The sequence below is a fragment of the Nematolebias whitei genome, chromosome 21 (genome assembly GCF_014905685.2).
Source record: "Nematolebias whitei isolate Nwh7 chromosome 21, NemWhi1, whole genome shotgun sequence".
NCBI lineage: Eukaryota > Metazoa > Chordata > Actinopteri > Cyprinodontiformes > Rivulidae > Nematolebias > Nematolebias whitei.
The window spans coordinates 21211807-21237635 of NC_056518.1; the positions used below are offsets into that span (position 1 = coordinate 21211807).

The 25829-nt window shown below is 39.1% G+C and overlaps 1 protein-coding gene across 1 annotated transcript in view; it reads right to left on the minus strand.

The window, feature by feature from the left end:
* ralgapa2 (Ral GTPase activating protein catalytic subunit alpha 2) overlaps nt 1-25829 on the minus strand; it is an 84859-nt gene that overhangs the window by 13546 nt on the left and 45484 nt on the right. The window contains exons 28-38 of the mRNA XM_037695383.1: nt 25085-25143; nt 23517-23625; nt 19967-20077; nt 19693-19761; nt 19285-19422; nt 16898-17072; nt 14673-15498; nt 13517-13588; nt 12618-12741; nt 12354-12509; nt 9498-9656 (exon numbers count right to left, since the gene is read on the minus strand). Of these exons, the coding sequence (XP_037551311.1) occupies nt 9498-9656; nt 12354-12509; nt 12618-12741; nt 13517-13588; nt 14673-15498; nt 16898-17072; nt 19285-19422; nt 19693-19761; nt 19967-20077; nt 23517-23625; nt 25085-25143 (1998 nt within the window). The remainder of the gene's footprint in view (nt 1-9497; nt 9657-12353; nt 12510-12617; nt 12742-13516; nt 13589-14672; nt 15499-16897; nt 17073-19284; nt 19423-19692; nt 19762-19966; nt 20078-23516; nt 23626-25084; nt 25144-25829) is intronic.

Genomic DNA, 25829 nt, shown 5'->3' on the forward strand with positions numbered 1-25829 from the left:
TTGTCTCACCTATTAGTAACTTGCCATCACTCAAACACACACACACAGAGAACCGTATTTACTTTTAACAAAAGCCCCATCACAAAAAGTGATGGAGGACACATCAAACTTAAGTGCTTGTTGGGGAAATAAAAAAATCCCGCCTTCTAGATAAAGACATTATTCTATAGAGATATTACAAAGGACCTTCTTCGTACAGTAAATAGAATCAAACAGTAAACACTTTCTGTGGCAGTCTGGGTTCAGGTGACACAAAAACTCATTTCTTTCAAGCTAAAATGCAATACCTTTTGACAGTAGCGTGACATGCTCTATAAAAAGAAGTACAAAATGATATTCAGTAATGCAAATATTCTTGAAACAAATCAATCAAATTAACAGATTTAATTCAAGTGTATATATATTTGGACTGAACATTTAGTGGTCATAAATGCCGAGCGTATCACTGTGAGGAGCGGAAAAGTTGTGAACAAAATGCTCGAACCACAATGTCAGACCATCTGCATTTTCTATCAGGCACATATAAATAATAAATGATGTATTATGAGTTGTTTGTTAAAGGCTTCTGATGTCTTATAGTATGAAGCCAATTTTGTGGTCTTATACAGGAAACTGACAAAATATGTGTCACAAAGTGACTCAGAGGGCTGTACATGAAGCAAGAAAGAAAACTTAAATGCTCAGAATTAACAAATCAGTGAGAAAAGAAAGGGATCAGACATAATGGGGAAAGACATACAGGAGTAGTATCCATCTGAAGAAAAAAAAACATTGTTACCCATCTGTGTGTATTTTCCTACAATGTTGCTGGCAGATATTTTTCAATATCAAATCCTATTAGCTTGAGAGATTCTGTGAGCGTAGCAGCAGACTGCTGGAGTCCTCTCGAGCCTTGTGATGGAGCGAGAGAGGGGGCTGCAGAGCCACACTGGCCTTTTATCTGGACACACAGGGGTCATATAGCTTCTCTTTGAAGAAATATTCTCTAATTACCTTGGAGAGTGGCCTCACAGGCAGAGAGCGGGTTGTGGATTGTTAAGGTATTGTGAAGGGGGTAAACTAAGGATGAGGATTTTCGTCTTGCACAAAAAACACACTTCCTAGGGAAAAAAGAGGGAGGGCCATTGTTCCAACCTGTGAAAAATAAAGAGGTGCATATCCTAAGAGGCAAAAAGAAATGACCGGAGACAGAAAAGCACAAAAAGCCAGAGTAATGCACAACAAATCCCATGATCAAAGCATCTAAAAGAGTAACTCAAGGCAACCTTTTGTGTAAAGTTCATGACAATATCGTATACTCTGCTGCTCAAGATATCCCTAGATATTTTAAATAACAAAAATGTAAACAAAAATTGTGATTTCTAACTTTGACATGACAGAAAATGTTGCATTTAGATTTTGTTTAAACAACGCAAGTATTCGGACCAGCACTCAGACAAACAGCAGACGTGCAGATTCTGACACTGGCAAAATGTTTTGCCTGGCGCACTCATTCATCCCCTTGCTTGAAGTGTGCGAGGCTGGAAGTCTAACAGTGCCAGAACTCTGGAGGCAGCTCTTATCTTTCCCCATAGATCGTGCTTTTGTACTGGCTGCTCCTCTGCTAAGGAATGCCAGGTGAAGCTTTGTGGCCCAGCATAGGCCTGTTCCTCACGCCTCTCTTCAATACCCCCCCACTCCCTACGATTCATACAGGCAAGCAGCGTACACCCCCAGCTCTGGCGCTGAGAGTCACACTGGGCTAATTCACTTGGCGTTGGGTAACAGACATCTGTCACTCAGGATGCCCCAAGGGACACACAGACACAGCCTGGCATTAGGTTTGGGGTGGGGTGGGGGGTGGGTGGCAGATGATGTGATGCATTGTGAAACACATACAGGCAGATGCATACTTACACATAGGCCACACAGTGTGTGTTACAGTACAATTTCAAAAGCTCCACGAGTATGACAAATGGACTTCATGATACTTGTATAACAAGTTTGAAAAATGTCAATATCTTAAAATCAACAGATCCCCCATTTCTGGCTAAATGATGCCTCCTGGAGGGAGGTTTCTATAGCAACTGCCAGAGGGACAGCGTAGTTCTGGTGAGGCGGTGCTGTACATGCTGTCCGAGGAGGAGCTGGGCGTTAAGGGAGATCAGGTTTCTCCCTCAAGGGGCCATCCCGATTCTGCCCCCAAATTTCCCCCCCCCCCCCCTTTCCCAACAACTCCATGCTGCTGGCATTCACATGCTAATTCATCTCCACTGGTAATTACACTCTCTTTAAACCAACTGACAACTACAGCTGGAGTCAGGCTCTTAACGGCACACTGTTGGATGGGCGGAGGGATGCAAGCGAGTGCGTGCGAGTGTCTGTGTGCGCCTACATGCATTTGCTCATAGTGCTTTTATTTTGGTTCTTGTTCTTCCATAAAATGGTAGTGATAGATGATGACACGTTATCCGTGTTCAAACCCAAAACAGTTTTACAACCTCCCATTTTGCTTCAGGCTGTGATACAGCCCCAGCCTAATAGTTATATGTAAATCAGGTAGCTCATAAAGATCACTGTCAGCACTCAGCTGTGTACACAGGCTAACATGACATGCACGCCACATGTCTCAATGAATTTGCCCAGAAGGGTTTTTGGCATCACTATAAATTAAGTCTTGGTCAAGTTTTACATTAACTGGAATCATCATAAAAATATTTTCAAATGACTGCACATAATCTCTATGGTATCAGCCTTAAGAGTAATAAGTATCTAATTAAAAACTTTTTTTTGCTATCCTATAATAGAGGTGTTCCTACATGGGATAGAGAAGAATAAATAAAGCAGACGTTTGGAGGTGTAAAGGATACAAGCTCTGGTACAGAGTCAGCCGGGACTTGACAGCTCTGCTGGCATTGATACAAGTTGCTCGAACCAAGCTTGGCAACAGTGTCCCAGTGACAATGGCGCCATTAAATAGTGGCCCAAAGAAAGGAACCTAAGAAGTTTAAAGGGGGGAAAAAAAAACAAGAGAAAAATTAATCAGACATAAATAACATGCATCTAAAAGTAATTTACATTTGATTGTTGCATGTAGCAGTTTAAATGAAACACAAGGTTGATTAAAACTCTTAATGCTCTTTTCTTCCAAACGGTTGCTCCATCTGTTTAGGGCAAGGGTTCAAGTTGAAATTGAATTTCACCCAACTTTGCATGACAACTACACATATCTAATGCGAATCAATGTTAGGTAAATGAAATTAAAATGACAATCAATACTAAACAATGCCCTCATATTGAGCTGCTGAACAAATACAAAGAAGCAATATGAATTTTAGCAACTGTGAGAGTGTGTGGGTACACGCGTCTGTTCATGCATATTGGAAGGGGGCCCTTAATCACTCAAGCTCAATAGTCATTGACCTGGAAGTTGACAAGAATGTCAAAGGGTTTCTGAAAGGTTCTGCTGATTTTTAACTTGGCAGAATAAAGAGTTTAAGTCTTCAGTCAAATTAAACAAAAACAATTTTTTCTAGGTAGTTAATTTAAATTCATGCTAAACTGGGGTACCATCAAATAAACTATATCAGAAACATCAATAGAAAAAAATTAAATAGTGTCTGTAACTTGCAAGTTAAATGACTTGCATTGAAAGACATTTTCGTAGCAACTCTCTTCTTTGAATCTGGCTAAAACATTTTGCACTGAATTGTGAATTTGAATTCTGAACCATCTACAAACAACTAAGTATTTCTGCTAAATTTCCTAATTGCCTTTATGCAATTAAAATTTACTAATTTATTAAATTAAAATTTACGCCAATTTACTGTGCAAGTCACCATATTCCCATGATAAACATGCTAAAATAGTAATATTACACTGACTTGTTATGTATAAATGTTAGCTTCAGCAAAAATAGAATTTAAGTTGTTTCACTCTGATCTACAGTAAATAGATTATAATAAATTGGTGCTATAATTCTATATACTGGTAGTAGAGATTATCTGAAAATATTAGGTCACCAAGAAATTAATTAATTAATTAATTAATACATTCATACATATATATATATATAAAAGCCCACCTACTAGTAGGCCATATTCACCAATAAACTCACATTGAATCTGTAATAACCATTGATTCCCCAAATGTTTAACTTCTGAGACACAAAATTAAAGCGGAAGAAACTTCTATCCTCAACAATCATTGGTTTATGTAGGCCTAAACAAACAATGTTATTAATAAGCTAAACTGGAATATAAGGTAAAAAAAATAAAATAAAATCCTCAACAACCTTTACTATTTCACCCACCTAACCCATATTATTTTTTTCATTTCTTATAAAAAAATTATGGCAATAATATTACATTAGTAATCAATGCTAATTGAAGAAAAATTGTACTCTTTTTATTTAATTTTATTTTTTTACCAGCTTTTTTTAATGAGTTGGGGGAACTGGTGCCTACCTCCAGCAGTCACTGTGCGGGAGGCACGGTACACCTTGTACAGGTCAAAAGTCCGTCACAGGGACACATAGAAACAAACAAGAAACACTCACACCTAGGGAGAATTTAGAGTTTTAATGAGAGGAGGTAGAAGAGATCATATCTCTCCAGTTTTAGCTTCTCTCCATCGACTCCCTGTCAAATCCAGAATTTAATTCAAAATCTTACTTCTAACCTACAAAGCTCTCAACAACTTTTTTTTTTTTTTTTTCCATTTAGCCTTTATTTATACAGATAGTCTCAATGAGCCACGATAACTCATTTTCAAGAGAGACCCGTTTAGGGAGCACATGGTGGGGATTAAGGGCCTTGCTCATGGGCCCAGACTTACAACTTAGCTCCATATTATATTACAGAATATAGCACTTCACTCTCAAGACTGCAGGTTTACTTGTGTTTCCTGGAGTTTCCACAAGTTGACTCTGCTGCTGTTTTTAGTTGCTCTACTCAACCTGTTTGTATTTGTAATTATTTCTATCTTTAACGTGTTTTTTTTTTTGGTCCTTCTTCTAATAGACAGTACACCTGGACCTGTTTTTTTGGTTTATCTGTTTCTCCTTCCTGTCATCTCAAACCCCAGCCGGTCGAAGTAGATGGACGATTGTCCTGAGCCTGATTCTGCTGGAGGTTTCTTCCTGCTAAAAGGGAGTTTTTCCTTTCCACTGTTGCCTTTGTGCTTGCTCAAGATGGGAGACTGTGACAAAGTGAAAATTCAACGCAATCTTTTACTAATTGGCTTTTATAATGTATGTGAATGTTTTTGTATACAAGAGTTCAATGAGATATGACTTCTGTTGTGACTTGGTGCTATATAATCTTACCACCATATATGTCTTAGCTGCTTCAGCTTTACTGCCCTCCCCGATCCCTAAGATCAGCTGATCGGTTGCTGCTGACAGTCCCTAAAACTAGGCTGAAACTCAGAAGTGACTGCGTTTGCTGTTGCTGCTTCCAGGTTGTGGAACAAATTAAGCCCCCAGTATACTCCCGCGTACGTCCATACGTGGAGGTACGAGCATACCTTCCAGGGCATGCCCGTGCAAAGCTCAATATTTATGACCGCGTACGCAGCGTCGCACAATAAACTGCCCAGCGATGGACTGTTTTGACTGAAATGGAAAGAAATGAAGGAATTTGCTACGAGCGAATTAAACTCAGGTCCAGCATGGCTGCGGGAGTGTCTGGAGATTTCCTGGTGGGCTGATCTGATGTGTGGGCTGCAGAGCCAGTGGTCCCTGTTTTTTTTATTTTTATTTTTATAACTTTTTATTAACAACATATAAACACAGAACACCGCTGCGGCTGAGGCTGCCAGCACTCGTTTTTTCCCCCCGACCTGTCAATCAATCCAGTAGGCGTGTCAGCAAATGACCAATCGGCGACCTCAATTTGTCCCAAAGGTAAACGCCCCTCGTCTGTGAAGCTGCTCTGCAGCTGCTCAGGGTGTACGCTCGAGTATGAAGTCTGAACCCTCTGCGTACAGTACACGCGTACGTCCGTTCACACGTACGTACGCGGGAGTATACTGAAGGCTTTACCCTTGAGTGTCAGACAGGCCTCCTCTCTTCCTGTTTTTAAATCTCTTTTAAAAACACAATTTTATTCTTTGGCTTTCAACACGTGATCTTATCTTTTATGGCATCTTAAAACACACCTGCCGTGAAACTGGTATGTGTATGTTTTTATGTTTCTTTGTGTATGCTTTGTTTTTATTGTCTTAATCTATTTGTTTTGTCTTATTGTACTGCCCTTTGGCTACCCTTGCGGTTTTTAAAATGTGCTATAGAAATAAAGTTGATTGATTGATTGATAAATAAACTAAACTGAACTGAATTACCAGTTGATTTCACATGTATGTTTTTGACCTGTAGGAGGAAAGCCACACATGCATGGGGAGAACATGTTAATTCCATGCAGAAAGGTCCCAGGCCTGGAGGTGAACTTGCAACCCTCTTGGTGAGACGCAATAGCTATAACTATTGCTCCACTGTGTCAACTGGACATTTAAAAAACCCAATATTATTAATTACTTTTTTTTTAAACAAAACTACAAAACTAAACATAAATGTGACTGAATGACTTTAATAATCCTCATGTAGAAAGTGTGCAAATACTGTAGATATATTTGAACTTCTAAGCCCACTATCACAGGCCATAAAAGTTTATAAATTTCTGTCCTCTGGGAAGCCACACATCGAGTGCAGTATATATAGAGTAACCAAGATGAAAGCTAACCAACAAAGGGCAGTAACCATTTCTGAGAGCACATACCCACAGTGTGGGTAATAATGCACTACTGGAGTGGGGAATGGTGTGTGTGCATGTGCATGTGTGTGTGTGGGGGGGGGGGGGGGGGGGGGGGGGGGTGCTTGGACTGAGAGCCTTTAGACCAAAATAAAAAATAAAAAAAATCCAGCAGATATATTCTATACAATTCACAGAGAAGTACGAGCAAAAAACAAGGGCACAGGATTATTAACAGAATATATTTAGCAAATGCCATACTGTCTGCATGTAGCTGGACATACTTCTGTTTTTCATGGTATACAGTTTAAACATGCCACAAAAGGAACAGCATAGTTGGAATTGATGAAAACCCAAAAAGCCTTTAAAAGTCATATCTGTGATTTGGCATGTGCAAGACCTCCTCCTGTTTGAATACGAGTTCTTCTTCTTTCAGCTTTTCTCTCCTCAGGGTTTGAGGTCAGTGTGAGTCATCCTCCTCCATCTCACTCCGTCCTCATATCAACCATTCCATGTCCTCTCTAACTGCATAAATATCTCCTGTTTGGCCTTCCTCTTTGTCTTTTTCCTGGCAGCTGCATTTCCAACATGATTATATCAATATACCCACTGTCCCTCCTCTGGACGTGTCCAAACCATCTCAGTCTGGCCTCTCTAACTTTATCTCCCAGTCCTTCAACATGTGCTGTACCTCTGATGATCTCATTCCTAATCTTATCTATCTTTGTCCCTCCTAAGGAGAACCTTAACATCTTCATTTCTGCCACTTCCAGTTCTTTCTCCTGTCTTTTTGTTAGGCCACTGTCTCCAGACCATACAACATGGCTGGTCTCACCACTGTCTTGTAAACTTATACTTTGACCTTTGCTGGCAACATTTCGTCACAAATCACTCCCAAAACTTTTCTCCATCCTGCCTGGATACTCTTTATCACCTCTTTAGCACAATCCCCATTTTCCTAGACAGTGGACCCCAAGTACTTGAAGTCCTGCACCGCTGTGACCTCTGCTCCTTGTAGCCTCACTGTTCCACCGGCCTCCCTCTCATTCACACACGTACTCCGTCTTACTATGGCTTCATTCCTCTTCTTTCAAGTGCATACCTCCACCTCTCCAAGTTCTCTTCCACCTGTTCTCACCACAGATCACATCATCTGCAAACATCATAGACCACGGGGATTCCTGCCTGACCTCATGTGTTAGTCAGTCCATCACCAGAGCAAAGAAGAAGGGGCTCAGAGCTGATCTTTGATGCAATCCCACCTCCACCTTTAAACTAGTCATCACTCCTACAGCACATCTCACCACTGTCCTGCTGTCCTCATACATGTCTTGTACCAGTTCAACATACTTCTCTGCTACTGCAGATTTCCTCATAAAACACCACACCTCCTCCCTCAGCACCCTGTCATAGGCTTTTTTCTAAATCCACAAATACACAATGGAGTTCTTTCTGACTCTCTCTGCACTTAGCATCCTCAAAGCAAAGATGGCATCTGTGGTGCTCTTTCTCAACATGAAACTATACTGTTGCTCACAAATTGTCACCTTTTGTCCAAGTCTAGCTTCCACGACTCTCTCCTAGATCTTCATCGTGTGGCTCATCAACTTAATTACCATGTAGTCGTGACAACTCTGTGCATCACCCTTGTTCTTAAGAATGAGAACCAGAACACTTCTCCATTTCTCAGGGATTTTCGCACTCTCAACAATGCCATTGAATATTTGAGTCAAAAATCCCACTGCCATCTCTCCTAAACATTTCCAATCCGCCACTTGTATGCCATCAGGTCCAGCTTCCTTCCTGTTCTTCATCCTCTTCAAAGCTCTTCTTGTTTGAATACAGCAATCATAAAAAAAAAAAAAAAACTGTTGACATGGATTAAAGGAGAAAAAAATAATCTTTTGACTGAAATTTTTTCTACGCCTAAAGGTTATCCAACCGACTCTGTCCCCAGAGTATGATTGGGTCAAACTGTGGCTCTGGTTCTCTTTATTGGTTGAAAGCAGCATCAGTTTAATCCCTGTATCATCATTAGATTGGATGGCTTTAACAAGACCACAACAAAAAACAGTATTTTTTTTCACCCTCCTCATTTTTACAGATGACCGAACTCTGTCCTGGCCACGTTTAATGATGGAAATCCGTCATAGCAATGCAGAACTTTAACTTTTTTTTCCCATGTGTTAAAAAAAAAAAGAAGTCTGGTTTCTAAAGTGATTACAGACTCAAAACTCTGAAAAAGAGCAGCTCTGTCAGTTTGTTTTGGAAAGAATTCAGCCTTATTAATATCTCCACTAACCTGGTTCATATCATGCTGCTTTCATTGTAAATGAAAATGGGAATTCCAAACATATCTTTTTTTTCAGAAATAAATAATTTCATATTGCTCTTGGCTTGTGTTTTGCACATCAACTAGAAAAAAAAAATACTCTCAATTTTGTTCTTTCACACCCCCCCCCCCCCCCCCAAGATGCATTTACCAAACATGGCAATTCCAATTTACCTTTTGTTACTGAATGAACCATCAGAGCTTAAATAGAAGTGGACAGAAAAACATAAAACCTCTGTTTTAACCAGTTTTAGCTGGGCAGTGATGGTCAGTGTTTGCTTCTGCACAAAGGTGTTTTAAAAACTTGGACCAGTTCAAAACAAGACTCGACAAAAACTTGAAATGATTATAACTCTTTTGTTCTCTGTAGTGACAAATCTAAACATTTTCCACAAAAATATTTAGTCCAAACAAAACTACAAGCTACATGGGTTTACCTGAGGTTTCTTCATGATCTGGATGAAATACATGTGGTTCTTCATTGGGTAGATAATAATGAGCACATCTCCAAAGTCAGTTGGAATGATGCCACGTCGGTAGTCCCTGGTGTGCTCAGACCACACAATGTGCACCTCGTCATTGCCCAGGTGACGCAGCTGCCAAACAAACAAAATCATCCTAATGAAGGATCTTGCAAGTGCATGTTGTTTTCACTGTTATAGTGATGAACAAAGAAAGACAAGTTTAGATGGATTATAGCATCAGATGAGCTTTATCAAAACTCCCGTTTAAATCTTTTTCACCTCTAGAGAACTGAGGAGTTAAACAAGACTTGAGACACAAATAAGGAAATTAAAAATAAGTAAAAAAATAAATAAATAAAAGTCAGTAAAGATGTCACACAACATGAACTAAATTTCAGCATCAGGTGCAAAAACAAGGTGGCCGTTCACAGATAATGCCCCAAACTCTCAGAAAACACAAGCATCTACTGTACCAGTAAGTCCTTATTTGCACTTTTTTTTTCATTACAAATTTAAATAACAAACACAGAATAGACAAAATTGAGCATTTTAAAAGTAATTCAAATCCAATTAACCATGCCCCCATCAGAGTTTAAATTGCTTCCAATTTCCACTCTATTCATAAATACAAATGAGACTGGACAGGACAAGAAGACATGCCTAAATGACAGGAAATAGGTTGATGCTAGATTATAAAAGGTAAACAGTTACCCTTCCCAAAAGCAAATAAATAAACACAGCTACATTATATTCCCTGGCAAGTGAAGATCGCCTATTAGCTGGTAGTCCAGTGATGTTGAACAAGCATCCTTTCAAATTTCTGGGCTATCATGGACACTGAAAAGTGAGCCTCTTCTCAGAAGAAAACATCTGCCAATGTTCTGTTGGACTAATGAGCCATTAAGAAACATGCCCTCGCCAACAAAAAATGCAATTAGCACATTCTATTATAAGCCCTTAATTATGGTAATACGATAATCTTAAACAAATCCACGGCGTGCTGATTATTAAAGCTTGCCAGTTCAGTCTGTCTGTCCAAGGATCAGCAGGTACCAACCAGGTCAGTCACTGGGACAATTTCAGAGAAAATGTTGAATATGCATTTGCAGCAGACAATTAACACTGGGATGTTAATTTGGGTTAAGATATTAGCATTTGGATGAGCTGGATGAGCTCTGAATGACAAGTTTAATGAGGATGCTTATGCTTGAGTCAATCATCTTCTGCACAAATCTATTTACCCCCTTGTTAATCACATTCAAATGTTTGAGACTTCTTTAATAAAATGTGATCCAAGTCAAAGACTCTTGTCCAATTATCCCTCTTTGACCTCCCATCCAACCAGTGGGCTTCACACACATGGAAACAGAAAACCAGAGGACCCCAGAACAAAAGAGGCTCCTTATAAAAACAACCTGCAGCAGCCCAGTTAAGCTGTAGTGCCTGAGGGTGAGTGTGATAGCGAAGGCACCCGTCTATCTCCCTCTCTTTCACACACAAGCACATAAGTCTACATGGCCTGACCCCCAACCCTGCAGGTCGCTTCTATAACCCCATTACTGAAGCCAGCTGCTACTGCTGCAGCTTGCACTGCCTTGAAACCCAAAATTGGATTCAGGAATTCATAGTTTTCCCCCTTTTTCTTTTTGGGTTAGTTATTTTTTTTCCCTTTCATCGTCTTCAAACAGGCAGTCTGCTCAGCAAGAGCTACCCCATCCATCGCTCCCCCACAGAATGCTCCTATGGTTACAGGCGGTAAAGTGGGTGACTGCTGGACTAAGTGTTATTTTTAAATTGACAGAGAAACATCCTACTTATACAAAGACAAAGCCTCCTTCTCATTCCAATTCTTCATACTACTTCTCTGGTCATTTCCTTCCTGTCTTTTTTGAAAAGCATTTGTCCAAGAAGCCAGCCTGCCAATTTTTTGTCTGAACTGTGGCTGGTGTGGGGATCCGAGTAAGGTGAGCCTGAGCAATTACAGAAGTTTCTGGTGAAATATATGAAAGTGGAGTGGCACCTCACCCTGCCCTGTGCATTGGCACCCTCCAGTGCCTCACTCTGGTTAAGTTTAGACAAAACTCTTGCCACAAACTAAATTTGTGGATTTAAAAGTGGCTTCAGAATGGGTTTGGAATGAGAAGTGTACTTTAAAAAAATGGAGGGGGGGGGGGGGGGGTCTGTTGAGGGTAGTTCAGTGGTTAGATATAAGTACAGCCTGATGAATTTCCCTTCCCAGCAGGGTATTGTATGAGAAGATTGGCAGTGCAAGCAGGGGCCTTGCGGCTCATTTCTTCGTGCTAACTGCTACTGCTGCACTACAGCTCAGAATCCCACTGCAGAACCCAATCGATTGCTCCTGTGGCGGCAGCAGGAATTGGATAAAAGGATCCTGCCGGCATCCGGCCGGCGCCTGCCCTAGCAGGGAGAGCTAATGGCTGAATCTAGGCCCTGGTCACAGCACACAGGGAGGGGGGCAAGGGCTGGCAGAATCATAGTCATTACCACAGCGGCACATGCCCTCTCTTCACTCACGCGCCTGCGATTCTCTACTCCTCAGGCCTTCCTGACCAGGGTCACTAATCAATGCCCGTACTCTGGAGTCACACTTCCTGATCACAGCTTAACACAGAGCTGAAGGCTACACAATACATTGCTTGGGGCAGGCATGGCTGTGTAGCCATTTCACCGCATCAAATGCATAAAGAAGCATCTACATTGTTCTTTTTGAATCTAAGCATTAAGGTATGTAGTAAGTTTCATACAAAATGCCAACTCAAATAGTAGAGAAAAGTGAGACAGACAAAAAATACAACCAGACCTTTTTACCTTTTTGGTAAGGCTATCATCCGAACCAGATGGCATACGCGTAGATACGTGGAAAATAACTTCCACAGTGGAGGTAGCATAGTAAGGAGCAGTTAGACCTGTGCTGCCATTCCTCTGGAGACCCCCCATAAAGCCACAGTGTGTGGCCAGGTTCACCTGAAGAATACATCGTACAATTTAGTGTATTCAGAGTGTAAATATTGTATAGTTATGTTTAGGCTTGGGATAAAGTGCTATTGGATTTAAAGGTATGATTATTTGCACCTCCCATCCCATTCCAGATACAAAGTCTTCAAAGGCCTGGCTGCCTACAGTGTTGGACAAGATGGAGCACTTATCTTCTTGTCCTTCTCCAATGTAGAATACAGCAATCTTGTGCGTTTCTCGGCTACAAAATAAAACACAAAGTGGAAAAAAAAAAGAATAAATAAAAGACAGAAGGTAATTTAACAAATGTGACAGAACTTGAAAAGACTGACATTGCTTTAGCCTTTTTAATTAAATTATTTTGACATGAGAATCCAAAGATTTAACCCCTCACATCTGCCAAATCAAGATAAACTGTGTGGTTAAGTGTAATTTAACTTGAACAAAATCAGAAGAGGAATTTAAAAAAAAAAAACACACCTATTTGCTAAATGTCTCCACTATTTCTCCAGCTTTAACAAGATTTTTTAAAAAGAAGGCAGGAAAGTATCCCCATCTATTTTCTTTGTTGCCATGGCAGTGCATTGTGCCGGGGTAGGTTTTGGACACTTTGCATGCTTGTGCACAGATTGTTATTGTTCAACTAAGTCTGTCTGAAACAATAAAGTTCAATTCTGAGGGCAATTCTTTATTAGCCTCTTGTCATCAGCAGTGTGGGAAGTGCGTATTGATTAGGGGAAGAGGGACAAAGTAATAGAAAGACAACAAGTGCACTGGTAAGAGATTTTCAGGGGTTGTGGTTAGACGAGGCAGGCATGGAGAAAATGATGGGGTTAGAAGAGAGGAATCATATACTGTTTGAAGAAGCTTTCACCTAGGCTCAAACAGGTATGCCAGAAAGCTGTTTGATGACAGAAAAGGCCCTGAATTACAGGCAATTGCTTGTTCATAGGTATCTCACAAACCTAATATAAGACCTAATTTTTTATAGGACACAGCATAAAACGAAACCTTACCACTGCCTGGAGTCCAAATTCTTCAGCTCCCTTAAAAGTTTAGAGTTTTTCTTCAGCAAATGAAAGCTTTTCCTTGTAGACAAAAAAACAATGTATCAGGGGGTGCTTTCAGTGCTGCATAAAAACACAATTCAAGCATCAGCAAGCCATTAGAGGTATAAATAACAGTTTGCATGTCAAAGCTGTGATACAATTTTTGATTACCAAAAGTAAAATAGACACAGGTGCAAAACACAATCTCCTATTTGACGAGTGTGAGTTGCACCATCACTTTTAAGAGGTGTGTAAGCTTTTAATTTACAGGGCACAGCCGCAAAGATGGGGCTTTGGAGACCTTAGTGAAAACAGCTGGGCACTTTTACCCTGTGGAGAGGAGATTAAGACACTGCAGCCTCCAATGTGCCTTTACTTCCACTCTCTTTAACTAACATGCGAGCAGCTGAGTTACAGTGGTGCTTCAAATGTGTCAATCCACTGAACTTTGTATCTGCATGAATATAACCCAAAACAAAATCAAATGAGAAAAAAGTCCAATTAAAAATGTTGAGTCAAAAAATGGCACATTTGGACATATTTCACTAAAAACACATATATGCAAATCACATTTCTGTAAACTCTGGAAGTATAGGTCTAAGTTTTGCTTTCAGCATTTGATGTGAGTAACTTAAAGCTGAAATTCCCAAAGAATAGTCACAAATAATTGTTATTCTACAAACAAACAAAGAAATAAATAAAAAGTTGGCTTCAATATCCCTTCAAAATTGAAAGCCATTCCAATAGCTTTACATTCTTAAGAGATCACATTAAGTCAAATCAACATACTTTCTATAATATATAATATTATTCCTATTTTTTTAAATTACAATAACTTTACTTAGTTTGGCATTGTGTAATTTTTTGTTTCACGTTTCTTTGGAAACAGCAAATTTTAGGGTTCACACAGTTTCTGGCATCACAATTTGTTGTCTGTTTTCCATTTCCTAATTAATTACATTTAGTTTAGTACATTTATCAGTTTGTAAACAAAATTATAAAAACTACACCACAAAACAAATAATAAACAGGTTTAAACTACTTCACTGCTACTTAGTTCTATCTTCTTTTTTGAATATGTTTTTTTTTTTTTTTTACTGTAGCTGGTTTCAGTTGATAATACCTGCGTTCCCAAGAATTCATGCCAAGATCATTAAGCAGCAGTCGGCAAAAGTAGAAAGGAGCATTTGGTTCCTGGCGAGAAGGTTTCCTCTGGCAGGCAGCCCGAAAGCCTACATCAGCATCCCACTTCCTAACTTGCTCCTCCTCCTGTTGAGTCTGACGGAGAATGGCCTCCAGTATGGTGCTTTCTTGCTCTGAGTTCATGCCATGAGGTGATGGAGCTGGCTGATTGAGCCTGAGGCGTGGTTGAGAGAGGCATTCTGGGCTGCTGTGGCTAAGGTCCTCCAAAAGTTTATCCAGAACATCAAACTCATCATCTTCAAAAGAGTTAGGGAGGGAGGATGAGACATTACTTTTGTATGGTTCTTTTATTGGGGAGGTGGGATGATTTCTGCTATGAGTGCTACAAGTTGGTGAAAGTGGGTGGTCAACTGAATGAAAGACTCCCATATCATCAGACTCATCCTGTGTGGTGCAGTATAAAATGGTGCCATCCCAAGAGTATTTGCCTGAGATATCTCGGACAATGACACGGACTTGTGAGGAAGGGTGAGGGGGCTGACCAACAGTGGGTGTCTCTGCAGGGATTTGAAGGTAGGACACCAATGTACTGTCATTGAAGACAAACAGCTGTAGGTTGGGGCTTTTAAAGACCTCAGAGGACAACTCGGATGACTCCACATAAGGGTTGTCATGGTTTTCGCTCACAAGGCTGTGTAGAAGAGCAGGGCCGCCACTCAGAGGATGGTGGCCAAGATGGTTCACCAGGTGAGTCATGATCATCCGTGCTGTAAGTGGTATCAGCTCCATGTTTCGACGACGCTTTTCTGGTCGGAGCAAAAAGAAAACAGGATTAAAATGCTGTGTTGCCAAAATCTTAAAAACTTAGGGTGAATTTAGAAGACAGGAGCATGCAGCGTCTTTCATCTCATACTCAACACAGAATTTGTTAGCCATGTTTTAAAAGCTCCACATTTGTGTGTAGACATGCCATGATCTCCATTAGTTATTTTTAGGCAAAGCTAAATCTCATTTGTAAATGCTAATAGGGGTACTTCATTCATTTTTCCACTATAGCTTGGTTAGCACACCTCTAAGTACCGTAGGTAGCATCTAATCATAAGAGACAACTTTGAAAAGCCCATTGAGTCTTCTTACAATAGACAAGCACTGAGACTGGCCAAGTGCTAATGAGAACAACCATCTTTACAGGCCGCTGAATAGAACTCTGCTCTGTGGATTGCATTTATGTAAATGCACAGGTTTTTACTCCCAAGTGAAAGGCATGCATTGCTTTATTCTGCAGTGATGTGGGGGAAAAACAAGAAGATGCACTTTTGCATTGTGACAGTGCTATCAATACCATCATCCCTCATCAAAGTGGAGAAAGCTCTTTAGAGAGCAGGCCAAGCTGCATTAGAGATGTGCTGGCCCTTTGATGTGACTTGATCAATATGAGGTGAGGGCATGAATGTAACTAGGACGGCACTCTTTGGTTTGCCCTTTTGATAGTGTTTTGTTATTTCTACTAAGACTCTATGTTGTAGTACTCAAAAAGAAAAAGAAAAAAAACAGATGTGGTAAAATTTCCAGACAAAAAGCTTCTGTTTAAATGCCTTGCATTGTTTCAGTAGACATTTGTACCCCATGTCTCAGCTTTGACAACTTTTTAGAAGTTGAGAACACAAGGTAGAGAGGGCACTATATTGCCTAATGGAATCACAAGGTCATAAAAAGAAAAGAAAAAAGGAAAAAAAAAAAATCAACATTTTTTATCTAAACTCCATAATGGGTCTTCTCTTTACGACTGAGCACTAATGCAAAAATTCCATTCCCCATGATGGTTGATTTTCTTTTCAAACTTTTTAATAAGATATTGACATCTAATGGAGAGGCTTCAAATGGATGGGCTACTTAAAAGTTTGCTTTTACCTGTAACCTTTTTGGGATTTTTTTTATCCACTGAGGGAAAGGTAGAGGGTGGGGGAAGAATGGGCATTATCATCCACTTTTGATGTAATAAATTACAGGAACAAACGAGGTCTAATTTTTCCTCACTCAAGCAGGTTTTTTTTTCCTACATGCTAACATGCTAAATACATATTGAATAAAAATGTTACTTTTGTTAGTTGTGCAATACAATAGTGTAGAATGTATTATTATTATCATATTATTACCATTATTATTATTAATTAAATTCAGATAGAGCACTCTTGAAATTCTTACCCTCTGCTACTGTGAGAAGGTTGCCAAAGTCTGCTGTGTTCATTTGTGATGGTGGATCAAAACTCTTAACCTGACCTAACATTAGGTCATAGTCACTAGACAAGTCGGACAAAGTGAGAAGATAGTGGCTCTGTTGGGTGTGCAGGTTGGAGCCAGACACGCAGCAGTGCAGCACCTGAGTAACAGGAGAAAAAAAGGGTAGTGAAGAGTGTGTGTTTTACCTCTAATATAACAACAAGTGGAGCTTTGATTACTTTAACATGTAACAATAGAATCTCATTAGATACGTTGGTGTCTGGCAAGACACATTGCACAGTGATGTTTTTGCAGACCTGATTTAGCTGGACAAGCTTCTAGATCATATGGTCTATTTACATCATAAGGCAAGGGTGGGAGGAGAGGGAGCAAAGAGGGTCTTTATTGCCACTAATCCATTTCTCCTGTGATGTGTGAGTGTATCGATCTACATAACAGATGGCAGAGCATCCGTTGGCAGTGCTAGATAAGGCGCAGTGGGGCAGTTGATTACAGCCATTGGACAGGTTTACACTGTTTGATTTAATTAAGACATTATCCTTGAGCTCAGCTCTCACCACAAACATACTTGCTTACCCACAAATACACGCACAGACACCTGTATAATGTAAAATCCAAGTGGAGATAAAATTGTTCAAGGGTGCAAAACATATGCCAAATGTATGTAGATGAGGGTGCCTCTTATTCAGACTGGAACAACTTGGGCAAAGCCATGCAACGGCTAATCCCATTCAATACAGGCACATACGCATACTTGGCTGAGAGACGCTCGGAGAGGCAGGTTGGCCATGTGAAACAGTATTGTGTAGGGCAATGTAGACAGTATGTGGATGCTTCTACCAAGCAGACCTCTGAGTGCATGGGGGAGGGATTGGCGGCTTGATGCTGAAAAGACCTGAACCAAACAGCTGCTACACCAAAGCCCCAAAGAGCTTCCTCGGTGGAGAGGTAAAAAGGGAGGGGGTAAACCCACGGCTGTGCCTGACAAGAAAGTGGTTGCATCACGCATAGCAACAGTTCCTGGAAGGTAACGCAGTAAAACAAGCATAGTATTTACTATTGAAAATGTGAGTACATTTTGTACACATATATAGAATAATAAAAATGCTGAGATGTGCGCCTGAGCACAAACGTGGATATGATATTCTTGCTGTCTGTCTCCTTTAGACACACACACACGGGTGGGGTGGGGGGTGGGGGTAATGCAGCTGTCTGTTAGGGCAGGCAGAGAAAGGAGATGGAGAAGCTTAAGTACAATTTTAATGAACGAGGTCTAGTGAAATGTAGCGTTTTACAGCCACCTCTATGTTTGTAGTTACTAGAGACAACTCTACTCTGCACGCACGGTGGGCCCTTCATCAGCAGTGTACAGTGTTTTTCTTTTAATGGCTATATAAATAAATAAATCACGCTTTTCTAAAACTATTCAAAATGGTAATTACAGGGGAGTGAACCATGAAAGACGTTGTCACTGACACTAGCCAATAATGGAATAAAAAGGAGTTGTTTCCCATTAGGGATGATATTCTCTGCTTGGTAAACAGAATAATTAGAAGCCAATGTGCCAGTGGAAATGTTGAGATTTTGGTCTTGATTATTGCATTAATATTGTCACACCTCGAATGGAACCCAGAGTGTCCGTGCCTTTTGTGTGTCGATAGACAACCAATCATGCCTAATTGTATTTGCTTTCATAGCAGCTGCAGTCTCTCTCATATTAAGACATATTCCATTCAAATCTCCAGGACAAGCATTTAGAGCCGGAGCTTATCAATTGGACAAAAGGTCCCGTTTGAATAATTGGACCATTTCTTATCAGGGGTGACATCCTTACAAAGATCTGCCGTTGACCGCATCTGCCCAGACAGGAGGGAATGAATAATACCTCATTCATTTCTGCCTGAAGCTTGGCCCTCATCCTCAAGGTTGAATCATAAATTAAAAAGTTAGAGGGACAGAAACGGATACCCCAATTTATTTCTGGATATTTTACAAGTTTTAAACAATCAACTAAATATTAGAGTGGGGCTGTAAATGTTTTTGTCATACAACCAACTCTAATCCCATGCATCAGCTACAACGGGTGCCTCTATATGGTCATTTCACTATAATGTTAAATGAGGCATGGTCATAAGGTCACAGTGGAGGTGAGTCTAATTAAAGCTGCAATCCCATGTGGCAGGATGTGGGTGGAGGTGTCACAGCTGAAGATGTGTCTGTAGGCAAAGGTTATTAATGTTCCAACAAAACAATACAAATCAAATCAATAAAAAATGTGGCCAAATTCAGTTTTGCAAAAATGTTGCAACTGAAGCTTTGAGATTTCCCACCTCTGAGCTGCGAATACCTACCCTGTAGATGTAATCCAAAAGTGGGACCTTGTGAGATGTGTGGTGCTCCAGTGAAGACATGGTAATGGGTTCTAGCAGCAGACTCAGGGGAACAGCCATACACCAGTCCAGCAGGCAGAGCAGCAGTGACACCATTAACTGAAAGTGGAAGAAAACAGTGGTTTATTTTTCTGTTTAATCAGCTAACAACAAAGTAAACATGTGGTCAGTATAGAAAAAAATAAGATGAGAAATTAAATAAATGAGAGCTACATAGAGAGAGGATACAAAGAGGAGAATGAGAGGAAAACAGATGGCAACAAATCACTTCAGTGGAGACATTCCTCTGCAAATGCATCATTCCAACATGATGGATCAAGGGTCTTTAGATCTCAGTCATATCATGTCCCCTCACTGTTCAATATGTACCTTTTTGTCTGCCTCCACTGTTGAGTGCTCTGCACTTGGCAACAAAAAGGCTATTGTGGCCACAAAGATCTGTGTTGGGACAAAACAAGGAGAAAATAACTGGACGAAACAGTCCTGTTCATAAGCTGAATCTGGGCTGTGTACATTTAAAAAAATAAAATAAAACTGTGGAATTTGGAGTATTCATATGTATAAGTAAAAAATACTTAGAATTTTAAAATCTTATTTATTACAATTACATAAGCCAGTGTTAGTTTAGTTCTCTATACGCTACCTCAATAATTTTCTTCGGGAAAGAGCGCTCCAACTTCTGCAGATGTTCCCAGTGACAGATCAGCAGGTGAAACACGTCACATGCAACTTGAGCCACTGCCTTGTTCCCAAACTGCAAAACAAAAGAGAATATTATGAACAGAGCGATGAGGAAAATGACCTGGCTTGGTAGTAAAAAGTAAACCAACATGCATCCAGTTCAAACATTATTGTGCACGTAAAAGTGACAGAAGTCAATGGTTTTTCCAAGCAAAATGAGGCTTTCTCAGTGCCAAACCATGAATAGGTCGATGGTTTACAAACAGGAGAAGTGGATATTACTCCTAAATGCTTTGAGGAAATTGAGTCAGTTGCATCCGAAGCACCATCAGACAAACCAAACGTGACCACACTATCAGAAGATCAATACAAAAATCTTTAAACTGAGATATTACAAGCTTTTCATAGACAAAGAAGGGCTGTTGCTACACAGAAGTTCAATTATCAAAAGTCCTGACAGAAGGCCGACTCACTCAGGTCTCAGAGGGTGAGCGGGGTCTTTGAAACCACTCGTCCAGAGAGGAAACGAGGTCAAATATTTTCAGGGTGGGCAAACACATGATGACATTTAACATTTGTTAAATGAATAATTGAAATTTCTGATTGATGAAAGTGGGACTCAAAAATAAAATAAATTGGCTAAAAACAACCTTAAGCTGTATTGTCAATGGAGGACTACGTTTTAAACCCAAATACAAAATCTTTGAACACCATATAATATTTGAATGTAACTAAATTATGTATAATAAAGGATTTTTTTTTAGAATACCATTTTTAACATGCTACTTAGTGATATGAATGGCATGCTAATACTGATATAGAATAAATAACACATGTAATTCTTATTTTCATTGTAGCTAGAAAAATACCTAAAAAGTGAATTTTTTTCTGATTTAAAAAACGACTTTCAAACCAAAAGTTTTATACTTTTACTTAAGTTATGATGTGCATCTATTATAAAGCGGTAATTATTTGCTAATTTACTGATTTTTATAGGGTTTAATCCATCTTGTAGACTTTCCATGGAATAAATAGTTGGGACAAACATTTTATACTTTTTAGGAATTACTTCACGTTTCATTTCCTCTTACTGGACACTGTATGTCACTTAAATACCTAAATTTAAAGCAGAAAGCCATTGCTTGGCAAATATAATAGGTAAAAAAAAGTTTGAATGAAAACACATTTTCTCTGACAAAATCCAGAGTAATTTTCCTTAAATTTGGTTTTACGCTTACTGTGCAGATTATCAGCATAATTTCATTTCACTTCAAAACCAGGCCTCATTTTCTCCAGACTCATTGGAGGAAAGAATTGAGCCGTTGACAATTTTCCTTCAAATGTGGATTTCTTCAGTGATTTGAAATTCTTTGTGGAGAAATAGAATTTCCCATTTCTTCCAGCTGAATGCCTCTCAACATGTAACAAGGGCAGACAATGTGGGGAGTACAGAAATGGCCAAACACAAAAAGGGGCCCTGAGAGTTCAGCACCTGCTTTTAGAAAAGAGACTCTCAGTGCCACTCTTCCCCCTAGATCTCCCACCCAGCCCATACCCTCTATTTTGGGGCTGGTTGAGTCTGTGTGTCAAGTTGTACAGGGGAGTGATTACTGCTCCATTAGAGAAGGGGGGTGGGGGGTTATGGGAGGTGGGGGTGCTCGAGCAGGAAGCTGGGAGATGTAGCTGCTTAAATTGGCCCACATCTACTGAGAGTGAGCAGCCTGGAAATTACGCCACCGCCCAAAATCCTTTTCCATGAGTAAAAAAAATAAAAACAGGCAGCCTCCACTGGTTCTCTGCATCTCTTCACTCAGGGAGAAAAGAGGGCTCCTCTAAAATATAACCATGTCACATCACTGGACATGTTTTATTCTCACAGCTTTTCTTGCTTCTCTATGTTGAAACTGTTCTGTAGTCCTTTTATGTAATCAACTCTCGTTTGCAATATAGCAATATTGTATGCATATCACATTTTATGTTTAAGTTGGGGACTTTAAACTGTGGACAAACATAAAGCAACAGAAACAATACAAGTACAGGTGCATCGCAAAAAAAAAAAAATAATCCGAATATTGTGAAAAAGTTCTATTTTTTGTCAATCATTTCAGAAAGTGTAACATATATATTTATTAAATTGGTTCATCGGTGCATGAACATGACAAAGCACTGATTATTCTTTGTATAGATACTGTATGAATGGGTAAATGAGGGAAGAAATTGTGTTGTAAAGCACTTTGAGTATCTTGATAAAGATAGAAAAGAGCTCTATATGTACAGTCCATTTACCATTTATAGTCCATTACACATGGAGTGAACTATTCCAAGCCTTTGTTTATTGCAGTTTTGATAATTATGGCTTAAAAATAACAAAAAGTCAAAAGTCAGTGTGTCAGAAAATTTGAATAATTGTGAAAAGGTTCAGCATTGTAAACTCCTGGTGGCCTGATCAGCTGATTAACTCCTAGACATGAGCTACAAATGTTTAAATCCTCAAGTTGAGCCACTCCTGAACCAGAGACATCAGAAGCGTCTTGCGGAGAAGAACTGGACTGTTGCTCAGTGGTTCAATGTCCTCTTTTCAGATGCAAGTACATGTTCATGTCATTTGTAAATCAAGGTCCCAGAGTTTGGAGGAAGAGTGGAGAGGACCAGTATCCACGTTGCGTGAGGTCCAGAGTGAAATTTCCACAGTCAGTGATGGTTTGGTACCATGTTCTGTGTTGGTCCACTGTGTTTTCTGAAGTCCAGTCAATGCAACATCTACCAGGACATTTTAGAGCACTTCATGCTTCCTTCTGCTGATGAGATTTATGGAGATTTGATTTCATTTTCCAGCAGGGCTTGGCTCCTGCCCACACTGCCAAAGGTACCTAAAGCTGGTTATGTAATATTCTAATTTTTTGAGACACCGAGTTTTGGCTTTTCATTATAATAATGAGTATATATAGTAATATTTTTTCTATCCTTAACATGTGGTTTTTTTTTGTCTTTCAGGTACACTTGGACCTATACCTGGACCTACCATTCTGTGTTCGTTTGTCTCTCCTTCCTGTCCTCTCATACCAGCAGGTCAAAGCAGATGGCCGCTTGTCCTGAGCCTGGTTCTACTGGAGGTTTCTTCCTTTTAAAAGGGAGGTTTTCCTTTCCACTGTTGCCACTGTGCTTGCTCAGGATGGGAGACTGCAATGAAGCCAAGATTCAACTTGTCTGCCGGATTCCTTAGATAGAGAACTTTACTAATTGGCTTTTTTTTTATGTGTGAATGTTCCTGTAAAGTGCCTTGAGACAAATTGAATGTGATTTGGCGCTATATAAATAAACTGAATTGAATTGAATTATCTGTAGACCATAATCATCAAAATTACATGAAATAAAGGCTTGAAATGTTTCACTCTATGTGTAATGAATATGTAATACTGTATGAGTTTCTTTTTCTGAAACGATTGGGAGGAAAAAAGGAACTTTTTCACAATATTCTAATTATTTGACATGCACCTGTGTCTGTCACGAACCTTTAGGGTTACTCCCAGAACATTGATGGCATCTTTAACCTGGGGGTGGATGTCCTTTTGCATTACCTCCTCACACACCCACAGGCCCAAGCTGCACACAGCAATGCACCTAAATGACAGAAATAAGGTAAAATAAAAACATGGAACTTTAAGGACAGTTTATTTAAATTGTACAAAGAATCAAGAAAGCAATTCAACCGCTACAATTAAGAAGAAAAATATAAACTTCAAAAGCAATTCTCTGCATTCACAAGGTTTTCAAATTTTACAGTGAACAATATCTAAGAAAAAAGTAAAAGAAATAGAGAAATTACATTTCCTGCAAAAATGCAGTGTGAATGCTTATTGGTGAAGAACTTGCTGAAAAACAGCTGAAATTAGATTAAAAAAACATGCTGATTGTAGATGAAATAGAATAACAAGCCCAAGTTAGCAGAAGAAAGCATAAATAGCACATATTTGCTGAATTATGGAAGAAGTGGGTAAAAAGATAATGGATGGATGTTTAAATAAGCAGAAATAAGCACAAAATTTAGAAAATTAGCTAAGAAAGCTAAAATTAACAACAAAAAAATGCTGAAAAGCAGCTGAAATAGCAGAAAATGCTACAGCTAACAGAAAAAAGCTGAAAGGAGCATAACAAGCTGAAATTACCATAACAAACTTAATTGTGTTGAAAGTAGCTAAAATTACAATGAAAACTAACTTATCTGAAAACAGCCGAAATTAGCTAAAAACATGCTAAAAAAAGGTAGCTGAAAAGGTAGAACAAGCAGAAGAAAGCAGAAAGAACATGTATGACCAATTAGGCTTAAAGAAGCAGAAATGAGCAAAGAAGTGGAAATTATCTGAAAAAAGATTAAATAAATAAAAAAACAGCTGAAAAGTAGCTAAAATGGCAGAAAGAAGCTTAAGCTACCAGAAGGAAGCGGAAAGAACTGAAATGATCTAAAAATGTGGAATTAGTTGAAAAAAAATTAAATTAGCATAAAACTGCTAAATAGTAGCTGAAATAGCAGAAAAAAGCTGAAACTAGCAGAAAAAAGCTGAGAGGAGCATAACAAGTTGAAATTAGCAGAAAGAAGTCAGAAGAAGCACAAAAATGTTGTAGTTAGCAGAGCGAATCAGAAAGGATCGCAAAACAGCTGAAAAAAAAAAAGAGTTGAAATTAGATGAAAGTAGCTGGAAAAACATTTAAATTTGCACAAGGAAGCTGAAAGAAGCTGAACCAGAACAACATGTGAAAGGAGCGATAAAAGGTTGTAAACAGATCTAAAGATATGTAGGATGTAAAATGAGCTCAATTAATTTTCTATGAGGAAAAAAATGGCGGAAAAGGCTAAATATTTAAAAAAAGCTAAAGTCGCACCAATACCAAAAGTCATAGCAGGATTGTCCTGAACAAGCTGAACGTTTTGATATACCAGTTGTTGAAATAGCACATAAAATTGTTGAAAGAGAAAGAAGCCAAAAAACGTATGGAAGAAAAATGGATCAGATTAATGATTACGATGACTAGATTAATGATATCTAAGGGTTAGTAACTAGACCATCAATGTGGATCATACCTTGCTCCTTCACAGTGTTCCTTTGTAGCTGCCTCCAGCAGGATGTTGACCAGATAATCCTGAACACAAGTTCTTCACAATCACTTAAATAACTTTGTGTGCAATTTGATGAATGTAAAAGAGTAACTCCTCATTTCTACACATTCTGTTTCAAATTGTAAATATTCTCTAGAGTTTTGGAAAGTCTTTCAAAGATTTAATTTTCTGGGATTGCATGCTTTTTCAATTTTGTAAATGTTTGTTTGTTTGTTAAGGTACTTAACATTAAGCTATAAATCATTCAGGCATAAAAATGTTCCAAAAGTCAAGGGATAAGCAAGTGTTGTTGACACAAACAAGCTCTTGAGCTTTAATGTTAGTGTCAGTTTATTCATATAGCACATAAAAACAAAGTTGATCAAGGTGCTTTACAAACTGGTCAAATAAAAAAGTAAAACAGCTGTAAAAAAATAAAATAAAATAAAACAACAACAACAAAAAAATCACTAAAATAAAATATAAAAATACATCATTAAACCATCAACCCTGAAAAGATCTCAAACTCTGGGATAAAAGCCAAGGAAAAAAGGTGAGTCTTGAGCATATGTTGATGAAGACGTAAACAAATCTTTTTGGAGCAACAACTGCAAAAGCTCGATCGCCTCTAGATTTTCATTTGGATCTTGGAATATCTAGAAGAAACTGGTTGGGTAACTGGAGTTCTTTAACTGAACTGTAAACGTTAAGATCTAATAAGTATGATGGG